This window comes from Poecilia formosa, unplaced genomic scaffold (assembly GCF_000485575.1).
Source record: "Poecilia formosa unplaced genomic scaffold, Poecilia_formosa-5.1.2 Scaffold416, whole genome shotgun sequence".
NCBI classification, from domain to species: domain Eukaryota; kingdom Metazoa; phylum Chordata; class Actinopteri; order Cyprinodontiformes; family Poeciliidae; genus Poecilia; species Poecilia formosa.
In genome coordinates this window covers 1-14,562 of record NW_006800355.1, presented here as the reverse complement: position 1 = coordinate 14,562, position 14,562 = coordinate 1, and the positions used below count along the sequence as shown (strand labels likewise).

Sequence of the window (14,562 nt, the reverse complement as noted above, 5' to 3'; positions counted from 1 at the left end):
ATATAAAAAGACTGCAAAAATAAGACAAAGTTCTTTCTGTGAATTCATCAATACACTTGCAAAATTTCTCTTTAATTGTCTCAGATTAACTTTCAACAACAAAGTATTCGGCACACTCAGCAGTCCCCCATTTTATTCCATTTTTGGTACAGTTTCACTGTAGGTTGCCAGCACAGTATATGCGGTAATCAGCATCTCATGCTCAGCCTCAGGCCAAACCAAGACAAGAACCTTAAGGGACACCTTTCTTCATCCCATGTCGAGTCCCACACAGCATTATTGCTAGAAATAATCAAGAAAACATGTCCAAGAAGTGGCTTGATGGAGGTAAATAAATGCAGTCCAGAAAAATCAACTTTAGACCTAAACAATGAGAAAGTATAGAAGCATTGCTGCTTCCTTCTTTCTGTCTAATAAACAGAGTAAATCTTTAAATTATGATTTTTATTCTTCCGTCAGCTGAGATTTCTCTTAATATGTTGTAAAAAGTTGGAAATGAACAATCCAGGCTTGGATGAGTCACTGCAGCTGGAATATTAAAGGAAAAAAAAATAGATTTTAAAATGTGTTGAGATTAACTTTGTTCCAAACTAGAAGATATAGAAGAAAAATGTTGCAGTAAGGGAGTCTAACAGTCGAACGTCCGCATGTCCTATTTTCAGTGCAACAGCTGTCTTGGAAAAACAAAATAACAACCAGAGGGTGGGCTAAGATATTTAGCAAAATAATTCATTTCAACTAAGACAGTCCATAAAGGGATGCAATAATATTCCTATTTGCTTAAGGAGTGGAAGCAAAGAAACAAATCTATCAGACAAAATTACAAACCAAACTCAGAAGGTTAGATTATCACAAAATATAAAGGTAATTCCTCTTTAGCTCTTTTTAGAATATGTAACCTTAAATATAAATACAAATAATCAATCATCTATTAACATATTGTTGTATATGTAGTGCTAAATATTTAGCTGGGAGATTAGGAAGGAAGCAAATCAGGACAGCAGCAAAATCACGTTTTGACGTCAATAACAGAAAATTCAGAGCAGACACTGAGAATTACACACAGTAAAATGATATATATCTATAAATCCCAAACGGAGAGAAGAAATTTCCACCCTGCCCTGCTTATTTCGTCGTGCACAAATCACCTGCTATAAGGCTGCAACTACAGAGAAGTAGTTACTTTTTAGAGATTGCCTTCGTACAGTCAGCAGAAAAAAAAAAACTTTCCTAAAAGACATAACAAAAAAGTTTAAATTTAATTTAGATTTTAGTGGTGTTAACACCAGAGGCCATCACCTTCTGATTTCCAGAGAGAGATGACTCCCGTCTTTCTGGATATTTACAGTCTTTGTGAAGATTTTTAACATTAAAGAGACACAAATGAGTAAAACCAGCCATTAAAATGTACAGACTCCTTAAAGATGAAATTCTTTTGTTTGTTTGTTTGTTTGTTTGTTCTCCTGAGGTCAAAAGAAACTCCAACACAACAAAGCAACAGATGAAGTCGCAGTTCAGGAGACAAGCCACACCTGAGGAAGACTGGGCCGCTGGTCGCTTCGCCCCTTCGCCGTTTCATGCAGGTTGTTTGGTTCAGTTAATCATTTAAAGTGGTTCTGTTCATGTCGGCTGCAGCGGAGTTTGTTTATACGACTTCAATGAATCATATAAACAAAGGTCGCACAGGCTTTTTTTTTTTCTGTTAGATTATTGGCCATGATCATAGGATTGGTCTTATTTGACTGGATCAAATGGAAATCAGAACCACACTCAATGGAAATTTGCTGTAATGCAAAAAAGGACACAAAAAGATACAAAATCAAATAAAATTTAGCTTTGAATATTTTTAACACTTTATTTGAAGTGTTACATGGCACTGTCATATACATAAACGTGAAGAAGTCTTCATGAATGTTTACAACTGTTGTCATGAAGTGTCATTCGGTAAATAATGACACCTTTAAGGCAAAGTTGCACTAAAAGTTGCATTAAAAGTCCATTAAAAGTGTAAACTTAGCATTATTTGGTCAATAATAACCATTTTAATGCAAAGTTCTATTAAAATTTCCATTAAAAGTTCATTAAAATCGTCAACTTTGCATTAAAAGTGTCATCATTTACTGAATGACAACATTCATAAACATTCATGAAGACTCCTTCTTGTTGATGACAGATGTTATGCCATGTATGACAGTGTCATGCCAGTCTTATGCACACACCTTCAAATAAAGTGTTACCGAATATTTTTATGATTCAGGAACACTAGTAACACATATTAAATTAAATAAAACTAGCTAAGGGCGTGGGTACCAAATGATTTGTAAATAGATGTGAAAACTGAAGGGGGTTGGGCAGAAACTTTCAAAGGTGGCCGCAAATAATCTTGACGAACTCCAAAAAAAAGAAAAAAAAAAGACATTAATGACATAAATATGCGTAAAAGTCCTTTTTTAATATTCATATTTATAAAATATGTGATGCATAAAACTGTCTGACCAAATTAAGCTTATCGCGGTGGCCCTCTGTAGTTGTCCCTTGGTGGGCACCTTTGAGTTTGGGTTACCACGGCAACATGGCGAAGGGGAAAACTGACCCAGATCTCACAGTCCAACGAGTCACAGCCGAGAGTTACCTGAATGCGGCCTTGTTCTGTGAAGTTTCAACCCAAAGAAAAACCCTGAAGATCGTCAAGACAGGCACTGAGGCACAAGTTCAGCTTTGAATCTTCACAACTGAAGTATTTTCAATAGCAAGAAATTATTATTAAAGATGGAAGAGTAACTTTTGTTATTTTAAATGTTTGCATAGATTTGAACTACATCTGATTCTTTTTGTTTTCTAAAATTGTTTTCTTCAAGCGATCATTTGTCTGTGGATGAAAAACTAGAAGGGAAACTCAAGAGACAAACAATTTTACCTAAAGCAAGTCTAACACGCTATAGACATGTTTTGAAATAATAGGGATATTGGAAATTCAGTGGTTTTTACTTTTCATCCGTCTTATGCTGGTACAAAAAAATGATCTGAAACCGCAGTTCTTTTTTTCCCCAGTGTCTGAGCCAAATTAGTGACAGATTCCATGTTAGCATTTTACCAGCCCTTTCAACACCACCTGAGAAGTTTGAAGTGATTATTTTAAAACTCAGACAAGTTTTTGTGTTGAGAGAAAACTCTAGACATTTGAGTCTCCAGACTAGCCTGTTGACAATTACGTCACTGTAGTGATAGATGAGAAGTAAAACGGGAGCCGGTACTTTGGAGAATAGTTAGACTTTCAGCTGTTTCCGTTCACTTCTGCTATGTTGTAGACAATTACTGTAGAGCTCATTGTTTTAACAACTGTCTTTCTCCTTCATGAATAAATGGGAAACAGAGTTGTAAATCTGAATGTGCAGTAGAGTCTGCTAAGAAAAAGGCCTTACAATTTCTAAAATAATTACAAACTCTATATTCTGCTCATTGTGATTAAAACACACACACACACACACACACACACACACACACACACACACACACACACACACACACACACACACACACACACACGCTCTGCTCCCACTCAGGTATTTTCAGCTGCGACTCAGTCGGAGGACACCGACACTTGGACACGCAGCCTGATTTACAGTCGGCCTTGGAAGATCTCAGTTGACTGGGCCGAGGTCAAACTCACCGTCTTTACAAATCAAAGCTTCAAAATTAAGGCTCCGCAGAACGCAGAGCATCTAACAGCAGTGTAAACCTAAGTCGTGACACTCACCGACGTTTGCTATGCAAGTTATTTTAGGATTATATTAAAGATTATTAGAAAAGTATTAGCAGTAGGTGTATGGTAATTAAATAGCTAAACCCAGTCTCAGTAATAATTCAGTCAAGGTGCAGAGCAAAAGGTAATAGTATTAACAGTCTGATGGAAGATAGCATACAGCGGTCGCTCTGTCGGGTGAAAGCAGAGATGCTCAGATGCTAATCTGCGTTGGTCTGAGCAGCAGGGGGCGCTGCTGCTGAAGACATCAGTCTGGCTGCTTCATCGTGGACCTCCACCGCTCCCTCCCCGCCTCCTTCCTCCTGGCCATCCCTCTCCAGGCCCAGAGGAGGCTGTCTTTGTGCCACAGTGTGTCTGGAGCGGGCTCTGTGCCTGCGAGGCTGCAGGAAGAGCGCCGGGTCCGGCATGGCTGTGGGCTCCGCGGGGCCCAGCACCTTCTCTATGGGGACGCACTCCCGAGCGCGCTCCACTCTGGAAGACACCCTGATGTTCTTACGCTTGGGTTTGACCACAGGAGAGGACGGGGAGGCACCGGCGAGGGGGGAGGAGTTCTGCTCGGCTCCCAGCTGGACCCCCTGGCTGCTGGCCCTGGCCAGGAGTCCCTGCCTCTGCTGCATCCTCTGGTGGTGCAGCTTCTGCTTAGCGGCGTGCAGCTGGAAGGAGAGGTACGCCGCCGCCTCCGTCTGCTTCTGAAGCTCCGTGTTCAGGACAGTGGAGCAGTGGCTGCGCCGTTTCAGTTCCTCCAGGAAGTGACGCTCCTTTTCCTTGAGGTTGGCCCTGAGGGCTCCCACCAGCGCTCCTTTGTGACCCAGCTCCTTCCGGAGCTCTCCCAGAGTGTACTCTTGCTCGTCCAGTCGCGTTTCCAGCTCCTTGCAGCGGGCCTCCAGCATCTCCTCTTCCTCCAGTAACTCTGTCACAGAAGCAGAGCAAGTATGAATATCTTATAAATGTTTACTGCACAAATAGGGCCCGTTCACCCTTATACGCTTAGATAAAATCAAGCGCAGGACCTGGCAACTACTGTCAAGCCCTTATGGAAAAGTGGCAAAGCAAAAGAAATTGGTGGAGAAAAAAAAAAAAAAAGCCAGAAAAGATAGCGATTGGTCATGTGTTGGATACAGATAACGTGGGTTGCTCTGGTAAGATGACTCAGTAATACTGAGCTACATCCAAGAGTTTTAGGTCTAAGCATGTATGTTTAAGAATGATCCAGTCAAAACCGTAACACATTTGAGAACCTGTGGCTGTCAGGATTATGGGTTGTTTTGTAGTTTTGGTCGTGTTTTGATTAGATCATCCTTGTTTCTGTCTTACTGTAGAGCAGTTCATTTTCAGTCATTTCAGCTACGTCGTATTTCATCTTCCCATCAAGTCTGACCAGCTTCCTTCTTTCTGCTGAAAATAAAAATGTCTGCAGCACATTGCTGCCACCACTGTATTTCACAGCGCACCTGATGTGTTCACATTGACATGCAGGGTTTGATTCCTCCCACACATAATTCTGCATGTTGCAGATAATGTCCAAATCGAATCCTTCCTGTTAGATACTTTCCCCACTTGTTAGAAACCAAATGAAATGGGGAAATTATTAATATATTCTGCCTTGTCTTTATGAACATATTTTAATTTGCAGTCCCTCCACATGACAGGATGACTGGTCCACCCAATAAATATTGGGAATCTCCAGTATATGTGTACTATTCTCAACAGAAAGCCCCAAAGTCAGACTCCTCTGCTGTCGGTTTCCTGCCAAGGTTAGGTCTCCCACGTTGTGCTGTTTAATTTTTAGTCGTCTTTTAGTTCCTGCGAACAATCTTTGAGCCGTTTCAGTCCCACCTCCAGGCAGAGGTTCAGGCTAAAAGCCCTGAGTCGGTGAAGTTCAGTGACTTTGCGGTGGATCATTGTCCTGCTGCTTAACCCAAAGCGGGCTTCAGTTTCCTCAAGCGTGCAACGCGAGGCGGAGGTGAAGTCAGACGTGTGGAGGTTGGTAGCGAATGAGCAACGACTTTTAACTTCCTACAAGTATTTATTCAACTGAAGCAAAACAAAAAAAAAATGAAGTGCCAACTTTACTATATGCTACTAGAGAGCACACAAAAATACACACAGGAGAATAAAAGGATGACCTACTGGTCATAATAAGGCAAGTGGTGCCACCATGTGGTGAAACACTGCATTACAGCAGAAGGAACTGCTGAAAGCAACAGAGCAGATCCACATCATCACACCACCACCTCCCTGCTTGAATGTTGATAATGTGTAGAATCAGATCATTTTGTTGAATCATGCTCCAAAGCAACGATGTCTGCTGTTAAATAATTAAGTGCATTTGATGGGGACGTTTTCCTAACGATACAGCGGAATCAGCAGTAATCTATTGGGATGCGTTATTACAAATTACAATGTCTCAAATTACAGTGGCAGCCACACAGTCTTCCTCCTACTTATTTTTAAGCTAAATACAGTTTTATTACAAAATGAACAGGATTACTCAGACGACATCTTGTCCTTACTGTATGTATAGTTATTGTAAATATTTGTGCATATGTGGATGCATACATTTGTTTATTCCCTTTTTCAAAGGGTACAATAAGCAGTTTTCCTTCTAAATGGCTTGAAATAAAGCAATAAACTAAATCAGATCCAAATACATTTGGCCCCAGTTGAAGACTAGATCGTTTTTGATATGACTTGATACCTAAATCCCTAGAAATTAGAGATGGCGTGCTTTCTTTTCCATCATGGCCATAATCTTATATCCTCCATCTTTATCCTCCCCTCCTCCACGTCTATCACCGACCGCGTCCCAACTCCTCATCCCTCTCCTCTCCGCCTCACGCCGCCTCTCTCCTCCCACTTCTTCCTCTCTCTTTCTTTTTCAGGCCTTACATCTGAGTAAAGTCTGTAAGCAGACACTCCCACTGGGACCTCCAGTAGGAACTGGAGCAGAAGAAGAAAAAAGGGAATGGATCGATTTGTAAGGCCATGCTGTATTAATGGATTGGGGGATAACCTGCCCTGGAAATAAAGGGATCTAATGGCTGAGTAATGCACCCAAGCCAAAACCCACTTCTTACTCCTAGCAGCCACACTCGCTCGCCTTTTGACTCCTCTTCCTCCTCTCTGTGTCTAATTCCATGTGACAAAATGGAGCCCGTCTCTGCAGCCACAACTGGACATCAGCCACGAGGCGAAGCTGTTGGATCACGTGTGTGTGTGTGTGTGTGTGTGTATCTCACACTCTAGCAGAGTTGTTGCAAATTTTTTTTCACACAGCAAAACTGCACATATGACCAGCGGAGTAAAACATTCATGGCGTGCGAACGCTTTGTCAGAGGTTTCTCTGTCTTAGCTGGTGCAGGGATGAAGGATGAGCTGCTGACAGGGATCGGTTCCCCTGAGGGATGGGAGGGGTGGTCAGCTGGGGATGTAAATGTTCGTCTGTCTTTGTGTCCTCAGAGCAAAGAGTAGAATAAAAATCCAAGAGGCAGCAAATTTTCACACTTTGCTCGTTACAGGAACAAGCTTTAGTGCGTTTTTTTGTTGTTGTAAATTTTCTGGTAGAATAATGCAAAATTGCGCACAGTTTTGAAATAATAATAATAATTTAAAAAAAAAAGACTAAATGGGATCACGGAGATTTACTACCTACTTATTTCTCTCTTTATATGCCCTGAAATCCACATTTGTCTGTTTTTAGGTTTCATCACTTCTCATTTGACTTGTGTCTAACCAACAACGACCTACGATCACTGAATGCTCTGCTGTTCCACAACCCCAACTGAGTTTCACTTCTAGCTCCAACTATTATACATAAATTCAAAGCAGGTGAAAAATGTCAATTCGTCATACCGTTTTTGATCTCGTGTTGTTAATAGTAGCAAAACTGGTGCTGCCTTCTTTGCCAGATTTCCCTTTTAAGATAGATTTCGTTTTTAGTGGGACTTCCCAGGTTAGATGAAAGGCAAAAAACTAAAAATAAGGTTCTTAGCAACATGATCCCACCTACGCCGTTAGGTACTTTCTGTTCAGGTGGCTGAATATAAATATAAGCCACACTTCATACTTTTATTTGTACATAGCAATGCATTTGTTTACTTCCTCATAATAAGTACTACTTTATTTGGATAAGTCACAAAAAAAAATTAAAAATAAGATTTGTGATTTTAACCTGACAATGTGAAAAATCTAACATGCACTAATACTTTTCAATGACAGAACAAGATAAAACTGAGAAAGACATTTGGCACATTATCAGGGCTCCCACTAACTTTCCATTTCAAACGACTTGATCAAGAGTTTTCCGTCCGATTTGAGGGGAATATGTGCAGTTAAGTATTAAACATTTTCATAGTTTGGGTAGTTTGATTTTGTAAGCTTTCTTTTGAAACTGTAGCAAAGTGAAACTTTGGTCAATTAGAATCTCTAACACATAAGAACGGAAATGAATTATCAAGAATCAAATGCAGATCCTCTAAATGGGATCAGTGATGCAATCCTTTAACAAAATTTTTAAAAACAAAACAACAAAAAAAAGGAATTTTTGTGCTTTGTTTGAATCTAAATCAAAAAACAAAACAAAACAAAAAAAAACCCAACAACTTTAGTCTAGTTCAAAAACATTAAAATGAGGCCGAGCAAGCTGTGAAAAACCCATTTTTGTTATTTAGTTTGTGTCAGTAAGACAAACCACAAGTCATCAGTGTGCTCAACAGTGAAGGAGCAACATCATCATCATCAATGTAAAGGGCCCCTCCATTTTTCATAGATTTGGGTTTCAACATTTTACCCATACTCAATTTTAACCTTTCTGTGCTCATCCAGAATATGAAAATTACTAAATCAACCCCAGACTTTTCCAGATCTTTCAGAAAGTGCATACCTATCTGCGTCCTGCCTGGAGGCTTCGATTTCCTCTCACTCGTCAGCTCTGAAATGAGAAAAAACAAACAAAAAAACAACACAAACTGGCATCACAGAGACGAATCATATCTTGTTTTATTTATTCTGTTTACACATGTTAGCTACAGTTTATAGCATATTCTCAGAAAACTCATGAATAATTTACTCAAACCAAAATGTGAAATCATCAAAAACTGTATGGAATAGACTCGGTGGAGCCGTCGCAACATAACCTATTAAAAACGGTCTGTAGTGTTCCTTTACATGGATTACAGCGCCTCAGTGGAATCAATACATATTTAAATTAAAAAAAAAAAAAACTGGAGGCTCAGGTTCAAGAGGAAACATAAAGAAACAGAAACCATCCACAAGCTCAGCATTTGGCTTTCTGCTCCGCAAACCATGCTGCATTTAACAAAACAAAAGCTGACCATGCTGCACAGCCTGGTCCCTAAACAATTAAAGTCTCAACTTTAGCCTGCATTTCATACAAACCATAAAAAAAGCAACAGGTAACTGAGATGGTTTGGCTCATCACAAGGCAAGTTGTTTAGCGATGAAGTCTTTTCTGTCCTTGTAATGCCTCTATAGAAACACCAGGGGTCAGTTGGATCTTAAAGGGGAAGACACACACAAACAGGACTGAAGGAGATTTCCAGTTTGGACACTTTAGACTCTGTTCAGCTCAGAGTTTGGGTCGTTGGCCCTTTAAGAAATCCCACAGTTCTATGTAAACTACAGGTAAAAAAAACACAGGATAAGACATAATGTCAACAACCTACAGTACAAATTAATATAAGATATATTTTTAAATCCGTTTCCTTTGTTGTAAGCATTTCTATTTTGAAGATGGCTAATTTCTCAATTGATCCAGGAAGTAAAAAAACAAACAAAAAAAAAAAGCTAAAGAGAATCAGGAGGTCAAAACATTAAAAAAACAGATTAAAAAAAATATCTTTCTCTGCTATACAAGACAATTTTACTTTTACACCTTTTATCTTACACCAGGTAATTCAAAGCCATTTGTAGAAAAAGGAGAATAAAGTGACACCAAAACAGGAAGTGCAAGAATAGAAAGAAATATTACAAAAGACTTTTTTTTTTTTTAATCAAGAAGATGCAGAAAATATAAGTAATCGTTTCAGTTCTGCTTAGAGCAGGAGATCTACTAATGTTGATAAAAAAATGTAAATCATTCTCATCCTCTAAGCCTCGAGCATGACTGTGAGCTGTATGGAAACAAATCCAGTCTGGGATAGTTCTCTGGGGCTTGTCGTTTCCCACGTCGCTGAAGCTCACCTGAATGCATCACGGTCTGTAAAACAACCAGTTCATCCTTTTGAAATCTCTTCATTTCCCACTTTATTAATTCAGGGGTGCAAACACCTTTTCATCACTAACACAATAACCAAAATAGGATTATAATGGTCGTACTTACTATATTTTTTTCAAGCACCCGACTACTCTGTTTACGATGCTCATTTATTAATTGAGCCAAAGACAGCTTGAAGTGAAAAGGCGTAGGAGGATCGCTGCTTGTGTCTGGCCCGTCAATCAGCGTGTCGGCATCAGACATCTGCTCAGCCAGCGAATCTGTCACACACTTCAGCTCAGCATTGGGGGGCCGACGGCTGGCTCATCTAGTCCTCAGATATGTCTGAACGTACAGAAATATTCCTGTAAGAGGAAATATTTAAAAATGTCTATTTTCAGGCACAAACCTTCCAAACTGTTGAATTTCTTTACTAGATAATAAGGATAGGCCTGTCGCAATGAGTAATAAATCAATTAATCACAAGATTAATTCAAACTTTTTCCTTTTCTCTCTCTTTCCACCAAAATTGTGTGACAAAAGTCTTCAGTTTGTTGTTTTGGTCTCAACTATCCCTTTTTTTTGAAGATTAATTTTGTTCACAGAGACTTCATTTTATTTGTCGTTTTTATTATTATTATTATTATTATTATTTTAGATATTTAAAGAGTTCCAGTGTTAAATGTTTGCTAGAATTTGCAGTTTATTGATCTTTCAGAGTGAGTTGGTGCATTATTATGCCAATACCGTTATATTACTTGAAAATGGCCTCTAAAGAACAATATTATCGTTTATGGCAATAACGTCTAGGACAATTTATCATCCAGACAAATTTGTTATTGTAAAAGGCATGGATAAGAACTTATTTACTTTTGTTATCATTGTATTTATTATTTCCCATTTCCCCATCTCTTATCCTCATGTCACACCATTTCTTTCCTCCGCTCTGCAGCTGGCAAGAAAAGAGACGGAGGCAAAGAATCAAGAGGGAACAGCAGCAAAAGGGAAAGAGATGGAAATACTGTCAGAAAACTTTCCAGCAGCTGGTTTTATGGTAATGAAGGACGGCGGAAGAGCTTCAAAAGCTCCGATTTCTTGTTATCCTTCTGCACCATCAACGCAAGGCATTTATGCAGCCAATTCATTAACAACATGCCGATAGTGAGGGAGGACTGAAAACGGAGAATTCAGCACATTGCAGCATCCAGCAACGCTTTGTGGGTCAGCCTTATCTCCAGCAGCCCATAACTGAGCATTAGAGGTTTTCTGTTTCATCGATTCTGCCTTGAATGCTGCAAAGATATCCTGAAGGACAAACCTACTGACAGAGACAATAAAACGTGCACTAAAGCAGGGGAGGGGAAAAAAAAGAGACCTAATTTAAAAGAAGTGAATTAGCTTGTGGCTGAAGGAGACGGCAGCAAAGAGGCATTTTATGCTGATGAGAAAATTCAGGAAGCAATAAAAGGTCAGCAGCAGAAAGACGCAGCTGATGATCACAACATGCTCGGCTCAACCTTGCAGCAACCTTCGAGGCGGCAGATGAGCGAGCGGACTGAAAACACACATTTCATCTGCAGACATTAAGAAACGTCCCCTTCGTAAAACCTATTGAACACGTAGGTGCACTACAAACATAAATGCTCCAAAACTGCGCAGGAAGCATGTCTTATTACGCGACAAACGGCTTTCTATAAAAGCCGTGCGACCATCGGGGTGGATGGCGGGATTTCAGCAAGAGACTCCAACTAAACTGAAGGCTGAAACATGTATAATATTTTAATGCCGTGCTCTTGAGACGACGTCTTTAGCATTTCGCGTTGAGAAATCAGATCTTAGGTTTGTTTTCTCTTGATGAACGTTCAGTTATCCTGTTCTTCTGAAAAGCACGATGTCTGGCTCGTTTTGTTGTGGCAACAGCTTCTTTATCTAATTATATCAAGAGTTTTGTTATAATAGCTGCTTTTTTTAAAATCTCATAATGGGATACAAAGATCTCTAGGTTGCACTGCTCTAATGGTGTTCAGTTTTTGAGCCTTTTTCTCAAACACCTTACAAATTAGAGAAACCTGAGCATCAGCGAGCGCCCCAAACTGTAAACGGTCTCACAAGGCATCTGCTCTTGAAAGCAGAAAAAGAGGAGAGAACGAAGCAGCGGGTGGTGGGAGTGTTTCATTTTTTAGGAGGTGTGTGATGTCACCGGTCCAGCTGCGCTGACCAGATGTGAGGGCGCCGGTGCTACAGAGAGACGAAGGGGGTCATTTTCAGCACAGCTGGTCACCCTGCGTGGCGCAGAGCCATCCATCCATCTCTCTCGCGTAAACACACCAACCCTTCCCCCCCTCTGCTCTGCCTGTGTCTGTGCACCACAATCCCTTTTTTATGGATTACTGGAGCTATGAGATTAATGGAAAAACAATTACCCTTATATCTGCAGACATATTTTAATGCATCTCTGGCAGTAAAAAAAAAAAAAGAAAAGAAAAAGACAAGGGTGTTGTTGTTTTTTTTTCATGCTGGGACAAAAAAGCTGCCTTAGTTTCTAAAAGGGTAAAAACTGAGTTCGGTTTGATTAAAGGTAGTTTGTGGAGACAAAAGCAGGAGAAATTACTTCAAGGAATGCCCAAAAATGAAAACGCTGTAAATCTAAAGATATGGGAGCATGTTTACAAAGAAGATGAATCCATTACTCTCCAAACAAGAAAGCAGGATGATGTCATCATGTAGCCTCTGTCTGAACATGACTCATGGTGATGTGGTCACATCGGCCAAACAATGGATGCTTTCTTCCATTAGAGTCAGAAGCTTGATGGATTATAATATAATTTTTAAACAAAGCAAAAACAGAAATGTAGGAGTCTATATTTACTGACCAAATCCTGTCTTGGGGAGAAAGGATTAATAAGTGGAGTCCTTCCTGATTAATTAAGAGCTGTGGTCACTAAGAAGAAAATACAAGGGATGCTTAAAGAAGATTAACAAGAGAAATCTTTGACCTGAGGGTGAGATCACAGGAAATTAAATACGCCATACTGGAAAAAATTTAGACATTTTCAAATACCAAAAACAAAAAATCTCTTTCTAAACATGTTTCTTAAATGATCTGAATGAACAATAAATCTAAAGTAATAGCATTGAATTCATGACACCGTTTTGGCAACTAGATTCTCATCATATTTGTGTCACCGGGACGTGAACATCTACAGCATTTGCACAGCGACAGTACAGGTATCGTTTCGTCTGGTGAGTTCTTAATGTAAACTGGAGCAACATTTTAGTAAAGCCAAAAATTATTCACAGTTTAACGTGATCTTTCCCCCCAGAAGCAATATTGGCGTACTGAGGTGGCCCAGTCAAAGTCCAGGTTTGAATCTAATCTGTGCTAAAGATTAGGGTGACGCCAAGAAGGCCTTTCCATGTCACCAAATCCATGAAAATACCATTAGGAACATGGAATATGTTTGATGATTAAATATTAAGAAGGGCATAAATAATCTGCAACAGGCTATTTAATTTTTTTTTTGTAAAGCGTAAAGTTTTTAAATTTATACTCCTTTTACACGAACAGTCGACCAAAAGAAAAACTTTGATTTAAAAAAAAAATATTTTTATATTTGCCACATAAAGACATGCATTGAAATTCAACCTTAATCTAATCCACTATAAAAACAAACAAACACGAATCCTTTCCAAAGTATAACGTCTTCATGCTAGCAACGCAGAAACAGCAAACATCAGCTTGCAAAAGCGACGTTCTGAGTCAAACAGACATTCCTGGAGCGTCAGGGTTACACAAGCGGCTGCACGCTTCCCTCACCTGAGCAGCGTTTCTGCAGGGAGAGGATCTCCAGGTGGAGGCCGTGGAGCAGAGTGAGGTGCTCCTGCCTGAGGAACACCACGCTCCTCTCCACGCTCTGGATCTGATGAGAGAGGCGGCTTTCCTCAGCCATGGCTGCAGGAGTCTGCAGGGGGCAGAGGGAGAACAAATAAGAGGCTGACTTTCTTAACGTGCCGCTGTGCGAAGCTCAACAGAAGAAAATCTGTTCAATCAAGGCCACACTGATGCTATAAATACGGTAGTAATGACCAGGGGTGCTCCAAGGGGGCACTGACCTCACCTAACATGCAGAAAATATATATTTTATGTAAATTTAAGAAATTGAAGCCAAGGAACTGCTTTAGCTGGACTTTGGGCATATTTACGTTTGATGTTTTCTTTGGTGTGTGAGGAAACAGACTTCTGGTTGTTTGATTCTTTGTCAAAACAACCTGCTTTGTTTTTGTTTTTTTTTTTCTTTTTTTTTTTTTTTTTTAAATCTAGCAAGACTTGACCGATCACTAATCAATCAGAACATTGTCCGAAAATTAGCCCAGAGTCCCCGTGGCAACTTTAAAGGAGCCGCAGCGATCAACAACTCTGTTGGGAAAATCAGTTGACAGGAAATAATGCAAGTCAACCACTCAACACATCTGACCTTTAAGGAAAAGAAAGCAATTTTTTTTAAAAGAAAGCTATAAAAGAAAAAAGTGCAGTTTGTAATTTACTAAAAAACCATATAGAGCCATGGAAAAAGGTTCTCAAGTC

The 14,562-nt window shown here is 39.7% G+C and overlaps 1 protein-coding gene and 1 long non-coding RNA gene across 2 annotated transcripts; one reads left to right on the top strand and one right to left on the bottom strand.

Annotated features, from left to right (window-relative positions):
• Nucleotides 1-43: 43 nt before the first annotated feature.
• Nucleotides 44-13,970, bottom strand: ccdc92ba (coiled-coil domain containing 92Ba). Its single transcript, XM_007576768.2, has 3 exons — nucleotides 13,795-13,970; nucleotides 8,646-8,693; nucleotides 44-4,673 (listed from the first exon to the last, which is right to left on the bottom strand). The coding sequence occupies exons 1-3, from the start codon at nucleotides 13,925-13,927 to the stop codon at nucleotides 3,964-3,966; spliced, it is 891 nt and encodes a 296-aa protein (XP_007576830.1). The 5' UTR covers nucleotides 13,928-13,970; the 3' UTR covers nucleotides 44-3,963.
• On the top strand, nucleotides 4,628-13,537 carry LOC107833628 (uncharacterized). Its single transcript, XR_001659388.1, has 3 exons — nucleotides 4,628-4,693; nucleotides 6,646-8,093; nucleotides 10,930-13,537. It is a non-coding gene; the product is annotated as an uncharacterized LOC107833628 (long non-coding RNA).
• Nucleotides 13,971-14,562: the final 592 nt, after the last annotated feature.